This window comes from Amphibalanus amphitrite, unplaced genomic scaffold, assembly GCF_019059575.1.
Source record: "Amphibalanus amphitrite isolate SeventyFive unplaced genomic scaffold, NRLGWU_Aamphi_draft 000484F_arrow, whole genome shotgun sequence".
NCBI classification, from domain to species: Eukaryota; Metazoa; Arthropoda; class Thecostraca; order Balanomorpha; family Balanidae; genus Amphibalanus; species Amphibalanus amphitrite.
The window spans coordinates 351,452-370,596 of NW_024881978.1; the positions used below are offsets into that span (position 1 = coordinate 351,452).

Consider the following 19,145-nt stretch of genomic DNA (forward strand, 5'->3'; position numbering starts at 1 on the left):
CTGACCTTCAGGTGACCTTGACACCCACCATATTGCCTGGCAGCAACGTCATATCATATGTTTGAACGCTTGCTGAACTGAACCACGAAAAGACTGCAGATGCGCGGCTAATACGAGCCAACATGTTGATGTGCCGAATCGCATTCGCGACTCCGGTCAAACATGGTCTCGAAAAGTAGGCGGTCGGAGGTCATTTGGGTCACGATCATGAAATTTTCAGGGTAGGTTTAGAATTAATCAACTCCTGAGTACTGAAATTTTCGTCCCGATCGGCCGCTTTTACGCGAGTGTTTCGCGAAAAACCGGGCGGGTCCGTTTGACCCCCCACCCCTATTACGGGCGAGCTCAGCCCGTGTGGTGCGGCACAGCCTACCACTCCAGGTAACCGACTGCCTGTGAGAAGTAGAACATCATTTGTGGTCGACTGAACGCACTTGTCTTTTCATTCAACGGCCCCTAGCTACCACCCTATTTCAATGAGCCCCGTCACTCGTCGTCCTTCCCCATCTTATTTCCTGATGCACTATGTACGTAATTGGTTATTTGCATTGAGATTATCACTGAACAGCCGAGCATGACATATCCCTCCGACTCACATCATTTTCTATTAGTATTTATTCTGCCAGCGACGCGAGACGCCGTCTCCCGAGACAAACTATTTCATTGTCTGATAACATTCCGGTGATATCTGCTGAATAATGCTGGAAAATTATGTAGACACCAATGGAAGTTCATGACAGTCAGGCACCAGGGGCGCCATGATGTATGAACAAAGTTGAGCTCTCTTGGCGAGGTCGACGCGCAAAAACATTAGCACCGGTGTGTGGTGACACCCGCTACGATCTCACCCATGATACTTATTTGCCTGACCCGACCCTCAGTGACCTGTGTAGTCTGTGTCTTAGTCATTGCGTGGTTCGAGCGATGATGGTGCGCGTCGTATTGCGAGCCAGGGTCTTATGGCGACGGTGAGTCGGCGGAGGGAGAAATTGATCAGCCTTTGTCTAGGGTTCAGAATGACGTGATATGACGTGATATGACGTGTACAGAGGTATGATCTAGGCTAATGTGGTGAAGCCGGGCAGTGCGCTCCGGGACACGAGCGGGTACGGGTGTGAATAGAGGCATCTGAGTGTACTGGACTTTTTGCATTACTACAAGCTATTTCGGCAACCATGTCACAGGAAAGCGCTGTGGCAAGTTCGGCGCTGGACATGCGGCTAATCCCCGAGTTCGATGGCGGTAACGCCTCTGTGGAAGAGTGGCTGGATAAGACGGAGCTCGTCTGTCAGCTGCGCGGAGTGTCCGACATTCAAACCGTCGTCCCCCTGCGGTTGACCGGCGGAGCCTTCAGCGTCTACCAGCAGCTGAAGCCCGAGGAGAAGCTGCAGTACTCTGCCGTCAAAGCTGCCCTGCTGCGGGCGTTCGCTGTGGATAAGTTCCAGGCGTACGAGGAGTTCACGGCGAGAAGACTTCGTGTCGGCGAGAGCGTCGACGTCTACCTGGCAGACCTGCGGCGGCTGGCCTCCCTGTTCGGCGGGCTCGGCGACACGGCGCTGATGTGCGGCTTCGTGGCCGGTCTCCCGGATGCGGCGAGGCATACCTTGAGGGCCGGCTGCCGCATGGAGAGCCTGACGCTGGCCGAGCTGGTGGAGCGGGCTCGGGCGCTGATGGCAGAGAATGCCGTCGCTGCAGCCGCTGCCGCCGCTGCGCCGGCCCGTTCCCGCCACACGCCGGCGTCATCACGGTGTTACCGCTGCGGTCGAGCCGGTCACTTCGCTCGTGACTGCCGGGCGGAGAGGAGAGCGGACATCATCTGTTTCCGGTGCGAGCAGCCAGGACACGCCGCGGCACGCTGCCCGGAACGGATGCCGGGAAACGCGTCAGGAGAGGCGGTGTCTGCGCCAACCTCCTCTCGGGCAGCCCAAGAGTAAGAGGCGCGCTACCGACGGTGCAGCTGCTGGTGAATGGGCAGCGCAGAGTGGCTGTTATCGACTCGGGCTGCAGCTGCACCATCATCCACGAGTCGTGCTGCGCGAGCTGGAGACGGTGCGGCGTGACTGTAATGGCCGTCAACGGGTCCCGGCTGCCAAGCAGCGGAGTAACGGAGGTGGCGGTTCAGCTGAAGAGCGGCGGGCCCGCGGTGACGCTCAGCGCCGTGGTAGTGCCGGACAAACCACTGGGCGTGGATATGCTGGTGGGGATGACCGGCATCGCGGCGCTGGGCGGGGTGACAGTGCGGGCGGCGGACGATGTGGTGTTCGGTGCCAGCGAGAGGCCCGACGTGGCCGTGCCGGGCCCGGGAGGGGTGCCGCCGCGATGCAGCGCCGTGACGCCCCCGGCGTTGACCGTGGAAGAGCGAGACTTCACGGTCACTTATGACGCGAAAAGTCAACACTGGACGGTGGCGTGGAAGTGGCGGAACGGGGCGGAGCCAGGGTGCGTGAGGAACGGTGTCCCCCAGTACGGCGTGCCGGCCGAGGCACGGCAGGAGTTTGATGCTGAACTCCGTACATGGATCGACAACGGCTGGCTGGAGCCGTACGACGAGACGGTGGACGGGCCGCCGCGCGGGCTGATCCCTCTCATGGCTGTTGAACAGCAGAACAAGACTAAAGTACGACCAGTCTTAGACTGCCGCGAGCTCAACAGCCATGTGGAGGCACACACGGCCGACGCTGACGTATGTGCCGACACGCTGAGGAAATGGCGGCGGCACGGGGCCAACGTCGCCGTCGTCGACCTGAAGAGGGCGTACTTGCAGCTCAGGACCGATCGTCGGCTGTGGCCGTTTCAGACAGTCGTGATTGATGGCCAAAGGTACGCTCTTACCCGTGTCGGATTCGGGCTCAACGTCGCGCCTCTCATCATGAAGGCGGTGGTGCGGACGGTGCTGCAACAGGACCCAGTGATGCAGGGCGCCGTCATACCGTACGTCGACGATCTGTGCGTCAATGAGGACGTGGTGAGCGCGGAGCGCGTGATCGCCCACTTCGCGAGCTATGGGCTCCAGTGTAAGCCGCCGGAGCGGGCTGCGGACGGAGCGCGGCTGCTGGGACTGCGTGTGGAGCCAGTCGGGGGTGGGCTGGCCTGGAGGCGTGACAACCCAGTCGGCTCACCGCCCGCGGCAATGACGCGGCGCTCCGTGTTTTCATGGTGTGGTCGTATCGTGGCGCACCTGCCGGTCTGCGGTTGGCTGAGACCAGCGACAGCGTGGCTGAAGCGTCGTGTCAACTCTCTCACACGCGGGTGGGATGACGTCACACACGACGCGGCCCTGCGGGAACAGCTGAAGCACGTGGCTGAGCGACTGGCGAGCGAGGACCCGGCCCGTGGGCAGTGGTGCGTGACTGGGCACCGCGCCGTACTGTGGACGGACGCCAGCTCGATAGCCGCCGGCGTCGTGCTGGAGAGCGAGGGAGGTGACGTCATCGAGGACGCGTGCTGGCTCCGCCGGGACGAGGCCACCCACATCAACATGGCGGAGCTCGACGCCGCCGTGCGGGGCATCAACCTGGCCCTGGCGTGGGACATGAAGACCATCGAGCTGAAGACGGACTCCGCCACTGTTCACCGGTGGGTCAGCGACGCTCTGAGCGGGCGCGCGAGACTGCGAACCAAGGCACATGGAGAGATGCTTATCCGCCGGCGGGTCGACGTCATCAGGCAGCTGGTCGCAGAGCTGGGCATTTCTCTCACCGTGTCTCTAGTCCGCTCGTCTCAGAACCGTTCGGACACGCTGACCCGAGTGCCGTCCCTGTGGTTGCGTCAGGACTCGCAGCCAGCGGACCAGCGGCCGAGCGATGGACAGCCAGTGGCAGCAGCGGCAGTGGTTGGATCGGAAGTGGGAGACGGCGGCGGCGCCGTTACCGTGGACTTCCGACAGGCCGTCACTGACGTACATGTCAGGGCGGGTCACCCGGGTGTCCGACGAACGCTGTATTTCGCGCGTCGGGATGTGTCATCGTCGATTTCCCGGAAAGTGGTCAGGGAAGTGGTGACGGCCTGTGACGTCTGCCGCGCGGTTGACCCGGCGCCGGTGACCTGGAGGCACGGGTCGCTGGCTGTGGAGGGGACGTGGGACCGGCTGGCCATCGATGTCACGCACTACGGTGGTCAGTCCTACTTGTCGGTGATAGACTGTGGCCCGTCACGGTTTTGTGTGTGGAGGCTGCTGCGGCGGTCGGACGCGGCGACAGTCACGAGTGAACTCGAACAAGTGTTCGCGGAGCGAGGCGCACCGGCTGAGCTTCTGGCGGACAACGACACCGCTTTCCGCAGTCGTCAGTTCGCCGCTTTCGCTGCCCGCTGGGGAGTGCTGCTGCGTTTCCGCGCAGTGCATCGCCCCAGCGGGAACTCCATCGTGGAGCGGAACCACCGCAGTGTCAAAGTGATCGCGGCGCGGAAGAAGTGTGGCATCGGAGAGGCCGTGCACCTGTACAATATCACGCCCCGTGACGGCGGGACGGCGGCTGAGGCGCCCGCCAACGGCATCTACCGCTACCCTGTGAGGGACGCCGTGAGACAAAGAGCTACCGCCGGAGCGTCCGAGGAGGCCGTGATAGGACGGCCGCCAGCCCGGCGGGAGGGCGACTTCCAGGTGGGGGACGCCGTGTGGGTGAGGCGGCCGGGCACCCGCTGCACCGAGCGGTCGGTTCGAGGAACGGTGTCTGGCGTGGTGTCGCCGCAGGTGGTTGAAGTGGGCGGCGTGCCTTGGCACATCAGAGACCTCCGCCACTGCGGTGACACCGGGGGACCAGCAGCAGGCCCTCGGACCCCCGACCGGGGCAGCGGGGGCCCACAGGAAGCGGAGGAGGACCGTGCCGGGTCCCCGATCGTCATGACATTCGGTTATGAGGGCGATGGCGCGCCGGGGCGCCCGGTGGAGGAGGCTGATGATGCGGGTGGTGAATGCGGCCGGTCTGAGAGCGACAGCGGCGAAAGGGTGGTGCGCCGAGGTCAGCGTAATCGGCGGCCGCCTGACTTCTTCGGCCACGTGGTGCCGATTGATGCGTTAAACAGCAGCAGCGGAAGTGATGATCTTGAGGATCAGGGTGAGGTGTAGTCTGTGTCTTAGTCATTGCGTGGTTCGAGCGATGATGGTGCGCGTCGTATTGCGAGCCAGGGTCTTATGGCGACGGTGAGTCGGCGGAGGGAGAAATTGATCAGCCTTTGTCTAGGGTTCAGAATGACGTGATATGACGTGATATGACGTGTACAGAGGTATGATCTAGGCTAATGTGGTGAAGCCGGGCAGTGCGCTCCGGGACACGAGCGGGTACGGGTGTGAATAGAGGCATCTGAGTGTACTGGACTTTTTGCATTACTACAACCTGGTGGAAACTGTTAACCGATGAGCCGCGGGTGACCGCTATATCGGTGATCGTCGTTGACCATGTCGGGCCGGCGCGGCGGGGAGGGGTCGGTGTTTGTTGCTGGTGACAGCGTGGCGACTCGCTGTGACCGCGGGGAGTAGCCGCGGGGGTGGTCGGTCGGCCCGGGCGGCACCGGTCGCAGACGGTCCCAGTGCGTCTGCCCCGACCGGTCCGACGGCGGACAGCACCTCCAGCGCTGGCGGCCCGGCGGCCGGCAAGCCATGGTGAGTGGGCGGAGGTGACGAGCTAATTCTGCAGACTTACGGTTACGTAACATAACGTATGTGGTGTTCAATTGACACTGATTACTTCAGGCACACTGCCATCTGTCTTACTCTCACTTGAACATATAATTCTCCTGCAGTATCATGAATTTACCTAACGGACACTTTGACACTGGCATTACACAAATTACTAGCCCATATCGTTGGTTATGTTCGGAAGTGTTAAAGTGTGTAAATACGCGTTCAGTTTCCAGGTTAGAGGGCGTCTTTAGACAACTCGACCGCCGTCAGTAAGGCGCCCGAAAATGGACTCCAAGGGCTCTAGCAGCCCACTGCTGGACGGTGGCATTCAGGTAAGACACCGATCTCTAAAATGAAATACAACTTGTTCAAAGTGTGTGAATGCGTGAATAATAAGATCCTAATGAACCTATGGATACCGTATTTGCAAAAAAAAAAATCAACAAACACATGCATCAATAGCAATAGCTTAACCCTCGCCCTGGTAGGAAGGGGGTCGATGCGATGCCCCCCCCCCCTGAGTTTTTTTGCGATGGGTGCTGAACTATTGACCGGATCGTGCTGAAGTTTTCAATCTATGGGCATCCGTTGCGCAACTTTTGGTAACAAAATATATTATCGGGTCATGTCAGATTACCGAGCTACGACGTCATAATAGATACAACTTCCGACCGTTTTTGACAAAATCGTACATTCCGCGTACATACGTGATCTCATCGACAAGAACGAAACTAACCCGTGTGGTTTATGTCAGATTTGGACAAGAAATGAATCTTTACATTGTATACTAACCTTTCAAAAGTAAACCAAGGTCAAAGACCTCGCATGTTCACACGCTGACCTCCGTGATATGAACCGTGTTAAGTGTTTTTTTTTTGTCCTGAATCCGAATCTGTGGTTCAATTTTCACCTAAACGCCCTCAAAACTGTTCCTTGACCTTTACAAGGTCAATAGGTCAATTACGACCGTCCTCACCGGCGGCGGGTGTGACCTGCCGAGTCCCGTGTTCCCGGTGATTACGCCATACCAGTAATGACTGAAATGCAGTCAGCTATACCTATATCACTTTGTCGCTAATTCGTTGAGAAACACTGTCGTGAAGGTTTCATGTCGGTATCTTTCATAGATTCGCCAATATTAGCTATTAAATGATTTGGAAAATTATAGCTTTCCCCGAAATTTGACAATTGACCTGCCATAAGGGGGTCAAATATTGACCTCGGGTCAAAAATATATCACCAATTACGAGTAGGTACTCGTTGAGAGTAATCGGCTGGTCTTTGTTGCACAGCGTTACGAGGCTTAGTTTCGAAACGCAGGGGTGGGGGTGGCATCGACCCCCCCCCCCACACACACACATTTTGCCAGACTGCGTTATGAAAAATGCCCTACCATGGCGAGGGTTAAAGTGCAAATGTTACAGAAACGCATATTTCAAAGATATGCCGGTCTTTACGGAAGAAAGTAATGAAATTGATATTAGAGAGGATGATAAAGAGAGAATAGGAAATACGCAGAAGGAAAGGTAGAAATATGAACATAGCAACAGACAGGCATTCAACAGTATTCTTACAAATTATTGTGTTTGAATTTTCCTATTGACTCACCATTTCGTTGTAGCCCCCAGCCATATACCAAGAGCCGACGCCGTTCTACCAGCGTTTCCTGAGGTTCCTATTCGGACATGTCGGCCTGTTCTTTCTCGTGGGTGGAGTCGCCGCCCTTGGTGAGTGCTTACTGTTGTAAATACCTACCTTACATTGTTGTACATGTTGCATTTTGATTATATCACATACATGACGTCTACGGGCGCATTACATGATTCATGATCGCATGACGGCAGCTTTTTCGTTAATTTCATTCATTCCCTCGGTGTCCTGAAGCGTGTGCCAACCATGCACCTGCACGAGTCTAAAATTAAACACTTCGCCAATATGAGGGGGTAACGGCGAATATGTTCCTCCACGCAGCCTCTACGTTTTTACTTTTTATTAACCCATTGCATGGCATTCACATGCTTTAAAGACATGATGAGACATTCATTTACGCCTCTCATAACATTCGAAGGACTGAATGATTCATTTTAGCCTGTCACGCTCTGTAGCGACCTGCGCACGTCGCAATTTCATGCCGACTCAAACGACCACCTGTGGACTGGCCGCTGACACAAATCCGACCTGGAACTGAACTAATGTCGGGTATAGATCGGCTCACTCACTGCAGCGAGCCCCGGGTCGGCGGCTCATATATAATACGCGTGTCCCGTCAATCGTTGTCTGTGTGACCTGGCCCCCGTCCGATGGACGGTACCCCGGCAACGCGGCCAAATAGAGGGGGACACTCACGGCCGACTGTCCCTCGGGACATTCGTGTTTATCGGTATGGCACGGTGGGAAAAGCACACGGGGTCACCGCGGAGACGGCCAAAACACCACTGCACTATGGTTGGAAACGGCCTCACGGATGGCCGGGGGTCAACGCGAAAAAATGTTTTGCCCATAACTTGTTAATGCGTAGACCGACTGCGATGAAACTTTGCATAGGTATACCAGTGTCTTTCGTGCATCATACAGTAACTCAGAAATGACGAGGTCACGTCACGTCACGCGTGTGTGACGTCATCATTGCAAGTATGTTATAAGTCGCCTATGTCTTTCGTTATGTTATCGATATCGCGAGGCATTTTGAACATGTTTTGAATACTGCTATTACTGAATGGATATTGTTGTTATGCTTTATGGCAAGACATATCAACGTAGTGACGCACAGTGTCTTACTATTGGTCATAAACGGTCAAAAATTTGGAGAAAGAGTATTTATGATTTTTTTTTAGATTGGGCAAAAAAGTAAGAAATAAAATGACGATCAAATGACAAAACATGCGTCAGATTAACCCGGCAGTTGCTGGGGTATTTCCCCATCCGCCGTTTGCCCGGGGGGGGGGGCGTTCAACGCCCCCAGCCGATAACTCGCGAACAAATAGGCGCAGCGAAGCGCACGAGGCGCGGCAAACGAAAGAAGAACGCGACGAGACGATTCACATGAATACTTTAAAGTTGAATTTCGAGGTCACAGGTCGGGTCAAGGTCAGGTCAAACACTTGAAATCGGGTTTTCAGTAGCATGGACTTTAGAACCTCGCAATCGGTGCCTCGCGTTTCGCGTTTCGATTATATCGTCATCAGTTGGTCCTAAATAAATTCAGTCATCAGTTGGTCCTAAACAATCTGTCACAACTGTCACAACCCTTCATATAAGTGCTAAAAGAGTGTCAGATCAATGTAGGGGTCAGTCAAACATAGGCCACTGGCCAGGGTCAAAGTCAGGTCAATCAGGTAAGCACATAACCCCGAAAATTAAAACTGGTACCTATTCGCAGCCCATGCATGACACATGTTTTATGGGTACTTTTGGGCGTAGAACACGATGGGGACATTCATTTTATCATACGAGTACGTAGCTGGTTGAAAAAAGATCAATTTCAGAAATGCATGCATCATGGTCGTGAAGTAGTCACGAGAAATTGCCAACATTCAGTTCAAGATTTTGGGAAATGTAGAACGATGATCAAAAACCATAGATAGCCATTTGATTTGCCATGGTATTGGCAGTGTAATGGCGTTTACAGCATGTCTGTATGTCTGCTCTGTCGGTGGATATCCATATCCATACTCCAGGATATCCATACACGTTTGCACGATATCCATACTCCAGGTGCAGCGGCGAGCAGTTACTTCTTACGAGGGGTGCGGAGTCGAAGTCAGAGTCGGAGTCAGAGTCGGAGTCGGAGCCAGAGTCGCCCAGAGTCGTGGCAACGAGCCAGGAGTCGGAGTCGGAGTCGGGGTCGGTCAGGAGCCCGCAGTGGAAGTCGGAGTCGGTCCGAATCGGAACAGCTCCATCACGACTCCGAAACACTGGCAGGGGTCCGGAGTCGGAGACAGAGTCGGCCGGAGTCATGGCAACGAGTCAGGAGTCGGAGTCGTAGTCGGAGTCGGATTTGGCTCCACCACGACTCCGCAACCCTGCTTCTTACCATCATTTATAAGGATAAGCGATTGCAAGACTGACGAGTCGACCTGGTGCTAACGAAGCGACGGGTAGGTACGCCTCGGGAGATGAAGCTTCACGGACGATTTTGCGCACAAGTGCGCAGTCTGCTTTTACGTTCCCCTTACGCAGAATTGAACAGAGACTTATTCTGCCAAAAAGCTCAATGGAGGTCGATGGAGAACTTTTTGTATGTCCAATGAAACATAAACGTAATTTTGCAAATATTGCTGTGGTGACACTGCAAACAGAATGCAATGCCGTTCCTGATTTTGAACACGCATGGGAAAAAGAGTCACTCCACTCGATAGCCAACATAACAAGGATTATTTTGATATATAATAATCCAGTTTTACAACGTCATGGAGGTACTCCACATGCTATCACCAGCGCGGTTGTTTAAACCTTTGACGGCGCACCAAAAAAGCCACTCTCAGAAACTCCCGATTCCACGTACAATAATGGAGACTAAATGCGCAACTAAATAATTTTTTCTGCCCAATTCAAAACATTTCATCAATTTCCAACAGAATGACACCCCAAATATACATATATTCCGAGATTGCCCACGGCCATCCGTGAGGCCGTTTCCAACCATAGTGCACTGGGCCGTCCTGGCAACTTCCGCGCCCAAATCGATCACGTGTTTGTCGCAGAAGAAAATTTGCCAGACAAGCGGCCGAGTGAAAAACAGTTATTACTCGGTATCTGCGACTGTAGCCGCTCGCATGATATGACCGAACTGCAAACATGTTTGCCGCTCTTCAGTAATGCGATGTCAACTTGAACTTTGAAGGTCCTTACGCAATCCGTAGTACAAATATGGGAACGAAATTGGTCAGTGGAATCGAGGAAGCCAGAAGGTTTGATTTCTTTCAATGTTTGTTTTTCTACAGGCCGCTTGTGCCCATTTTCCTTATCTTGACCAGATGGTGCAGAAATGAGTAGCAACATTTTTTTTTATATTGTCCACCGACTAGTCTCGTTCGCCACATAATAAAAATTGCCAGCCGCCACCGTCCACTTATAAGTGAACACATAAATAGTATGTGCGGCAGAATGATTAATACTACCAAATCAGTTGGGTGGGGATATTTGAATATTTACAACAAAAAAAGTAGGATGCCGTGCCTATTTTACGAAATTGATCCTTCATCACTAAAATTGGTTCGTAAAAAGACCCGTCACGCGGCTGCACAATATCATGTATACCACAGTGTATATAAATAATGTATACCTGCGAGACCCATGTTCACGGTGCTGAGCCGATCACGAGCTATTCCTCAGTACCATTACACACCTCAGCAGCCGCGTCCCTCACGCTCCGGTCTTACTAACCTCAGGAGCGTGGGCGTTTATACAGCTGGAACTGCCGGCCGAGGAGCAGCGGTTCGCCCTGAAAAAGGTGCGGGCCGCCGACGTAGAGGATGCCTACAACTACATGAGCTCCCTGTTCTGGCACTACCAGGGCAAGAACATGACGTTTGTCCAGTGGGACCGTAAGGTGCGTGCATTCGGGCGTTTTCATATGCTCGCCTGCTCCGCATGCGATCCTGTGTGTTATGATGGACATTGCTATAGGTATTTGGGGCAAGAATAGCGCTAAACGTTGCATGAGCAGCCATTGTGCTAATTTAATGGCACTGTACCTAAATGAAATAGCACTTCTGCAGCTCGTGAAAACAAAATGTGCAGCTCGTTTCAAATATGCTCCATGATTTCGTTTTCGTAATAGCTTTAGATAATGACCATGAACGCTTTAAATAGGTCTAAGTGTGTACTTATTTAGATCCTGCAGTGTCTTGTAGGTAAAAATCTACAATCTATTTTTACGAGAGCGATATCAACACACAAATGATGCATGTAGGTATTTACATACATGTACAACAACACATGCACATACCAGCTGTATTTCTTTCCTAAAGTTCCCAATAAACTCACTGCACGCACAGGTAAAAGACAACCTTAAAACCATGGAGACCTTTATCATAAACGCCGTGGAGGCCTACAACTACGACGGCACGGTGAACGACTGGAACTACGACTGGACGTTCCCCAAGTCGCTGCTGTTCACCATCACCATCATGACGACGATCGGCTACGGCCACATCTCGCCGGTGACGTTCGCCGGACAGATGTTCACCATCTGCTACGCCATGATCGGCACGCCGCTGCTGCTCGTCTACCTGGCCAACGTGGGCGACACGATGGCCAGCGCCTTCACGCTGACCTACAGGTGAGAGGCGGTGGCGCCAAGGCAGGCGGCAGCGCCTTCACACTGACCTCCAGGTGAGATACGGAGGGAGATACCATGGCCAACGCACTGACCTACAGGTGAGAGGCGCGGCGACCGAATCACAGCCCCGCTGCACTGACTGGGCTGACGCCGGAGTCGAGTCCTATATTGTGCCTTATACTCATTATTTAACGCCTTTGGTAGCTTGTGTATTGTCACGGGTGTCGGATAATGCGTATCGAGTCAATCAAGCGATTCCTAGCAGCGTCAATGCACGATGGGCAGACTCGTGCAGAAACCACGCTGCAATAAAAAAGTCGCCTCGTGTAGCTGAACTGCAGTAAGTGGTGCCAATTTCTTTTATGACATCGAAAAGGTTGGACACTGATGAGGCAGCACACCCATTAAACCTATTGGAAACTGTGTGCAGTGGCGGATCCAGGGGAGGGCAAAATGGGCATTTGCCCTCCCCAAAGCCAAATCGTGTGGGCAAGACTATCTTTTTGCCCCTCCCAAAGCATGTAGCGATGAGCAAATCTAATACGGCGTCGATGCCTATATGGACGAAAAGCAGGGCTTCTTTCCGTGACGGCCATTCCGAAGGAAGGAGCTGACCACTGGCTGCTGATATTTTGGGTCGATATGCTGATATTAGATTGAACCCCCTGAACTGAATGCATGCATAAGCATATGCAGTGTGGCCAATGGCCATGGTGTGGGGTAACACGGGGCAAGATGCCCAGTCGGTAAGACGCCCACCACCCTACCTCGGTATATTCGAAATTACCTAAGCAATCCACAGTTTTGTCATTTGTTGGGAGCCACATTGCTGTGGAGCGTTCCGCGTAAAAAAAAACGGCGACGTGCCTAGCCGCCATTTTATACCTATTTTTTGCATATGTTCTGAAAATGTCAGACCAAGGTCTCTCAAGGTCACGAAGTCACTAAGCTGTATAACCTAAAAACAGTTCCAATGCTTGCCATAGCTAAACCGAGTGACGGATCGCTTTGAAACTTTCAGCAGTTAATAAGGGTAACAGTACCTACGTACAAATTGTTAGTCACATGATTTTTATATCGATGACCTAGGGCTAGGTCATTTTTGCGACCTCTCCACTATAAGTCAATAAGAGAAAATTGAAAGGCACCTTTTTTTGGGCAAACCTCCTGTCCGGTAGCTCAGTTGGTAAAGCAGTGGACTCCCGGTAGTGAGAGCCCGGGTTTGAGTCGCTCCGGCGCTCGATATTTGAGACTCCTGACGGGGATGGTCTGAGGTTGGTGGGAGCAGCCGCAGGCATTCAAAGTCAGGAGTGGGACAGGCCGTGTCCGGCTTCGAAGAGCACGTAAAACATTGGCATCGTTAAACGTTAAACTAAATTCTCCTGTCACCCGGAATTACGCGATCGGACGGTAGGGGTCGGGATCTACGCAACAAGCTCTGCTTAGCGTAGGTCCAGCTCCCGTCAATCCGCCCTTTCAAACATTCGTGCTAAATTTATAAGAAACGTCACTCTTAACAATACCGAGTTACAACCTAAACAGCACACAGTGAACCGGAAAATAGCACCCGTGACCCGGGCCCCTCCTTATGTCCCTGAGATCATCTCAGGTCACGAAAGATATGCAATAGTTTGCAGCAATGCGCTAATAACTTCTGCTGGAGGCATTCTAGAGCAATAGAAACACCTTAGATGCGTTCAGCTTTACGATACGGATCGACTGATATGCAATACGACCTTTTCCGGTCAGGTCATGACTTGACCAAATGTCAAAGTTGTAGGTTCACTTTTTAAGATCAAATTATAACTCATTCGACGCGCCTTCGCAAGAGGAACACGATGCCGGTAAAAGTAAGATCGCACAAGGTTTGATTCAAAAGTTATCGCAGAAAATCCGTTCCCGTAAAAATAGTATATATTATGGCAGTTTCCCCTGGAGGCTAAACCGTTGATCTTAGGTCCAATCTGAGCGAATTATCCAGAAAGAGCAGTAACAGTGCTATCAAATTAGCTTTTCTGGGGCGCTCTAGCTCTATTCGTTTCCGAGTTATGCGCCAGTTCTTCAAAAATTGTCGAAACTGGACCTAAATATGTATTATCGGGATTTGGCCTTTGATGGGCCCTGGTGATCTGACATCTGACCTGACCTTAAAAGTGACTGGGGTAATTTGGTCATTATGTTTGACACTCTTTCAAACGCCGCCTACCGCGTGTTGCTACGTGGCCCAGGAGCCGAGTTAGAAGGGATATGGACGTTCAAACATCCCCCAGGGGCGTGAAAATCCAGGAGCCCCAGCGCGGCTGGGCACGGGTGAACATAAGCCATTTTACACCATCTTACGGTAAGATGGTGTAACTGGCGTTGTGAAGTAACTTGGTCACTGGCGCGGTGGTGGGTCGGAGTCGCCGATGGTCGGCTAAACTTTTGCCCTCCCCAAACGGATCGGCTGGATCCGCCCCTGACTGTGTGTACAAAAAAACTTTGCTTTTATACTGCATATATGAGCCTTGGAATATCGTTTCGTTGTACCGCTATCGATCGTCCCCTGAAAGAGTTGACAGTGCATTAGGTGCTTCTACAAGAGGAAATATGGAACAATTATCTGTCAGTACCCATTTGCTCGGGACCACTATTCAGCCGCAGGCTTCTATCAGACGACAGCTAGTAGGTACAAGGTTTTCTGCAGACTATCGGCCGCGTAATGAACGCATGACTGAAAATATAGCCACTATCGTTGGACGCTAGCAGCCCGGTTCAAGGTACAAAATGTCACGATAATAATGCCAGCAAGCTCGTTTGACGTCAGCGTCTTATAGGGAGCATTGTCGATATAACCATTGTCAGGAGCTTCTGTTCAACGCAAGGTTGAGCTAGGCTGGCCAATTTTCCTTTATAGTGTCTGCGATCGAAGGTTGTGTCAAAAGGCGAGCTTCCTTAGTCGTCTTTTGGTATAGCTTGGCCTTCAATAACCCACCATTTATGCTGTGAGCTCGGTTTTATGTATTAATCTAAAAGGTGAGGTAGATTCATTTCAAAGCTCCAACCTGTTTCTCGTTCAACCACAATAGCATTTGTTACACTCATGCCTCCGAACTTATCGGGTCAATAATGTTTATTGTCTCGCAACGCTCACTCGTCATTGTACCAGACTAATGACGCACAGAAGCGGCCAGCGTTTCATGGCGCAGCTGTTCAGCATGCCGTCTGTCCTGCAGTCGCGTCTGCTGCCGATGGTGCCGCAGTCGCCGGTACCACTCAGAGGCCGGCTTCGGCAAGAAGGTCAAACGACTGGCCAACGACAAAGTCGGCTCAGAGTCCTACATGCCCACCAACGAGGTGAGGATAGACTAACATGCCGGCCAACGGGTTATGGTAAGCAGGACTTTCCCATTCGTTGAAGTTTGGAGTAGCAGCCAGGGTGTCTTTTACATATCAAACGCGTATTTGAAAGACTACCCCGATTAACTTTCATATTGAAACCGATTTAAATGCGGCCCGTCTATTTTTTTCTTTAATGTGGCTTCGCTTAGGTGACACTCGCGCTAACCGAGTACGCTGCTTTCCAGGTGATGGTGCCAATCACAATCAACATGGTGCTGATTGTGTTCTACCTGATGATGGGCGCCGTCATCTTCTCCAACTGGGAGGGCTGGGACATCGGCAGCTCGTGCTACTTCAGCTTCGTCACCCTGTCCACCATCGGATTCGGAGATATGGTGCCCGGAAACAGGTCAGCCCCGAGTGGGACGGTCCGGCGAACTCAGTGTAGCTGTAAATATAATAGTAGCACTTCTTTACGCCCCGCGACCCCATAAGCGTTACCAACAGGCATTTTAGCAAATGGCAATGAGTGTAAAGGAAGCACCCAATTTAGTAGTTGCGGCCCCGGTATAAAAAAAAAAAAAATACCAGATAGCCCGCATAAAAGGTCGTATACTAAGAAGATCATTCGAAGTGATTGACAACAACCTGCTTCACTTGCTCGATAAACGTCTTTCCCCCTTCTCAGCTTCCTCGACTACAAAGATGGTGCAAGTGCAGCGTTCAAGATGATGGTCACCATTCTCTACTGCATCTTCGGTGCGTACAAAGGCATGCATAACGTTTACCAATTATTCACTAAATGTTAATTAGCTATTCTATAGGTACATATATTCGATATTCGGAAAAACAGGCATATTGTGCGCAGGAAATGTGACGAGTTGAAACGCAAAAACTCATCATGTATCTGCCGTTTTTTCCATCGACTAAAAGCCACAAAAAGGGGCTACTTCCGTTAAATCAATAATAATTAGGGAAATAATGCCGTTTTTATCCTGCGCTCGCGGCCTCGCCGCCCGCCTAATAACATCTCTCTTCGTCACCGTAGGTATGGCGCTCATCAGTATGTGCATCCAGATGATGCAGGACCAGATTGTCGCCAAGGTGCACTGGTTCGCCGCCGAGGTAGGCATCATCGAGTCGCAAAAGAAGACCGACTCGCGCATCAAGTACAAGCGCTCTCGGGACCCCAGCATCCCCGAGACGTCGCTGGCCGACGACGGCGCCCCGGCCGGCGGCGAGAAGCGGCGCAAGAAGAAGAAGCGGCGCGATCAGGACCGAGAGGAGAGCAAGAAGCGCCGGGAGGAGGCGGAAGAGTCGCCGCCTGCTGCGGAGGCGGCACCTCGGCCAGTGTCCGCGCGGGTCATCAACTCACGGCCGGCCTCCGCCGCCGGACCGCCGCCGGTCGAACAGCCCGAGAGAGTCGCCGCCACCGACCGGCTCATTGACGAGGAAATGGGCGTGGCGTAACGAGGGACCGCCCACCGCGTCCGCCGAACGACTGAGAATGGATAACGACCCGGCGAGAACCAGGACTCCGAACAGGATCTGCGAACGAGTGTCTCGCACGCGCTTCGACATTGTGTTACGCACGGGAGAGAGAATGTCCAGCGATTGTTCTATTGTACCGAAGCAGAGGCATACCAACTGGATGGTTCTACTTCATGTTGGTGTTAAATGAGTGACAAAGAGTTGATTGTAGATTACATGTGTTGATGTGTTGCTGTCGCTTGAGCCTGTTGCTGGCTCGCAGTAGGCCTGACTCATCTTCTGAAGTCAGGCCGACTGCGACCCATCTTCAGACTACCAAATGTGCGGCATTGGAGGACCCAGCGCGCCGGGCCACCGACCGAAGGGACTGGGGACCCTGGTGATCGTACACGTGCCAAAGAGGGCGCGGGAGACCCGCACCGGTCCCTTCCTCTCCGACCGGCCGCGGGTGCTCCCGTGGCCCCGCGGTCCAGCCGCCGGCTCCCCCAAGCTCGCTGTGTGACCTGACATGTGATAACCGCCATACCGGACTGATTGTCGGTGGCGTGAATAAAAGCCGAACAAAGAGAACGCCATTCTCAGGAGGCGTAATTGGAATCGGATTCCGGTGAACCAAAGATTCGTGTCTGACCGGCCATTCGACTGTTCTTTTCCTTTTTCCACCCCATGACTTGATTCGTGGATGATTGGCGCTGACAGGACTTACGAATAACAGAAAGCACGGTCATTGCTTGCTCGATTATGACAACTCTATAGACAGAAAAGTAATAACATATAACAGCAGCACATCACTCGGAAGTCCAGTCAGCGTTAGTCAACAGTGAGAGAAGCAATTATCGGCAGAAAGTTACATCAGTTGATGAATCACACGACGCACACAAAGCTGACAACTTGATGTGTTGAGAACATCGTCATAGAGGCGCCGTCACAGACTCATTTGTCCTACGGTAGTATTAAAGGGACACTCCCACCTTAACATTAGTTTTGAGTTGAGATAGCCAAATTGGTGGCCATGGCCTGCAAATACCGGTTTGGGCACTCACAACATCGACAAATGCTTTAATTCGGAGATATGGAATTTCAAACTTGCAGTTTTCGGATTCTAAGGGGCTAGTGCATTGGTATGCCCCCTTAGAATTTGTGACGTCAGCGGAGATCTAACGATTTTTAAATCTTTTACTAAAACGTTTGGTAGCACGCGGTGGTATATGCTGCTTTGCGCGCAACAAATGCCGCACTTTCAAATAAAGTCGCTAGGAACAGCGGAGATCCCAAAAAGTAAACAAAAGTAAAAGTCTAATATCTTGAAAACCGGTGAATATTTTTCGATGAAATTTGGTAGATATTCGTTTTCGCTCTTTCCGAACCGAGCGACATCACTTTCGTGCCAATTCATCAACTTTTTTGAAGGTGGGAGGGTCCCTTTAAAAGAGCCGCACAACGAAAATCACGAAAAAAATCCTTCCTGCCAACTGTCCGAGCAATCAGCGTGCAATTTTAACATAAATGTTCATAAAAGAAGTAAGAACATCAAATGCGCTGCGAAACTAACATGTCTTTACGTGAGAACCGGTATACACAGAGATCATATAGATCTATGAGAACCGGCACCAACATTAGACGCGCTAGCACATAAATACATATAAACATAAATAATGGCATTTATAACTAACATGCGCATTGCGCCGTTTCGAATCATCTTTGCCATTACTCATTAGTAATTAAACGAATTAAATTATGCAGACAGATGCGACACGTGAACACATTTACCCCAGGGCATCACCGCTGCTTCATGTAGCTTGTGCGGGACACTTTCCTACCGTAGATTCACGAGGAGCAACAGTCAAATGCGTATCACAAACACTAGCTGCACTACACATTGAGCTTCGCATTATAGACCGTTTCTTATATGCATTTAGTTTATGCAGGTATCTGCGGTAGGTAACTGAAAATGTCGTCATGTAATGTAGGTATGAGGAGTTAACCTATCCTGTCCTAAAGCTACCTACGTTATAAACACACATTACACACAATACACATATCACACATCACAACCACAGGTCTAATAAATCTTCCATGACTGGGAATACGGGCGTGCTCCTCTGTCTAGAAGCGCGGCGACTCGGTGGCCGCTCTCTCGGCCCACTCGGAGGAGGGGTTGGTCGGGCGGCGCAGCTCGGAGGGCGTCACGTCACCCACGCGGCTCCGACGCCAGCCGAAGAAGGTTGAGAGTGCCGAGCGCACGGCCGGCTGGGTCAGGCCGTACGTCCAGCCCTCCACCAGCAGGCAGAGCACGCGCAGCAGCTGCACCAGTGTGGTGGCGTACAGCTGCGCCGACCAGCGCGAGCCCACGCGCACGCCGGCCGCCACCACGTCGATGGTGACAACCACCAGCAGCACCTTGACGATCCGCTGGAACGACTTGAAGCG

At 52.3% G+C, this 19,145-nt stretch overlaps 3 protein-coding genes across 4 annotated transcripts; all 3 read left to right on the forward strand.

The window, feature by feature from the left end:
- The first annotated feature begins 1,175 nt into the window (after nucleotides 1-1,175).
- LOC122392382 lies at nucleotides 1,176-1,947 on the forward strand. The gene is made up of 2 exons (XM_043387185.1): nucleotides 1,176-1,847; nucleotides 1,920-1,947. Exons 1-2 carry the CDS (start codon nucleotides 1,176-1,178, stop codon nucleotides 1,932-1,934), a joined length of 687 nt encoding a protein of 228 aa, XP_043243120.1. The 3' UTR covers nucleotides 1,935-1,947.
- A 118-nt stretch (nucleotides 1,948-2,065) lies between these two features.
- On the forward strand, nucleotides 2,066-5,065 carry LOC122392376. The gene has a single exon (XM_043387174.1). It carries the CDS (start codon nucleotides 2,066-2,068, stop codon nucleotides 5,063-5,065), a length of 3,000 nt encoding a protein of 999 aa, XP_043243109.1.
- A 350-nt stretch (nucleotides 5,066-5,415) lies between these two features.
- LOC122392381 (TWiK family of potassium channels protein 7-like) lies at nucleotides 5,416-17,282 on the forward strand. Of its 2 annotated transcripts, none has more exons than XM_043387183.1 (9): nucleotides 5,416-5,599; nucleotides 5,847-5,952; nucleotides 7,242-7,347; nucleotides 11,011-11,171; nucleotides 11,620-11,903; nucleotides 15,119-15,239; nucleotides 15,470-15,633; nucleotides 15,913-15,983; nucleotides 16,273-17,282. In XM_043387183.1, the coding sequence occupies exons 2-9, from the start codon at nucleotides 5,905-5,907 to the stop codon at nucleotides 16,692-16,694; spliced, it is 1,377 nt and encodes a 458-aa protein (XP_043243118.1). In that variant the 5' UTR covers nucleotides 5,416-5,599; nucleotides 5,847-5,904; the 3' UTR covers nucleotides 16,695-17,282. The 2 variants fall into 2 exon arrangements, with proteins under 2 accessions (XP_043243118.1, XP_043243119.1); XM_043387184.1 differs by having other exon boundaries at nucleotides 5,854-5,952.
- Nucleotides 17,283-19,145: the final 1,863 nt, after the last annotated feature.

Excerpts from the sequence above, each read along its gene's own strand:
- LOC122392382 (XM_043387185.1), top strand. The coding sequence starts at position 1,176 with ATGTCACAGGAAAGCGCTGTGGCAAGTTCGGCGCTGGACATGCGGCTA.
- LOC122392376 (XM_043387174.1), top strand. The coding sequence starts at position 2,066 with ATGGCCGTCAACGGGTCCCGGCTGCCAAGCAGCGGAGTAACGGAGGTG.
- LOC122392381 (XM_043387183.1), top strand. The coding sequence starts at position 5,905 with ATGGACTCCAAGGGCTCTAGCAGCCCACTGCTGGACGGTGGCATTCAG. Across the intron at positions 7,348-11,010 it reads GGGTGGAGTCGCCGCCCTTG|GAGCGTGGGCGTTTATACAG; the intron begins GTGAGTGCTTAC and ends TACTAACCTCAG. Across the intron at positions 15,240-15,469 it reads CCTACATGCCCACCAACGAG|GTGATGGTGCCAATCACAAT; the intron begins GTGAGGATAGAC and ends GCTGCTTTCCAG.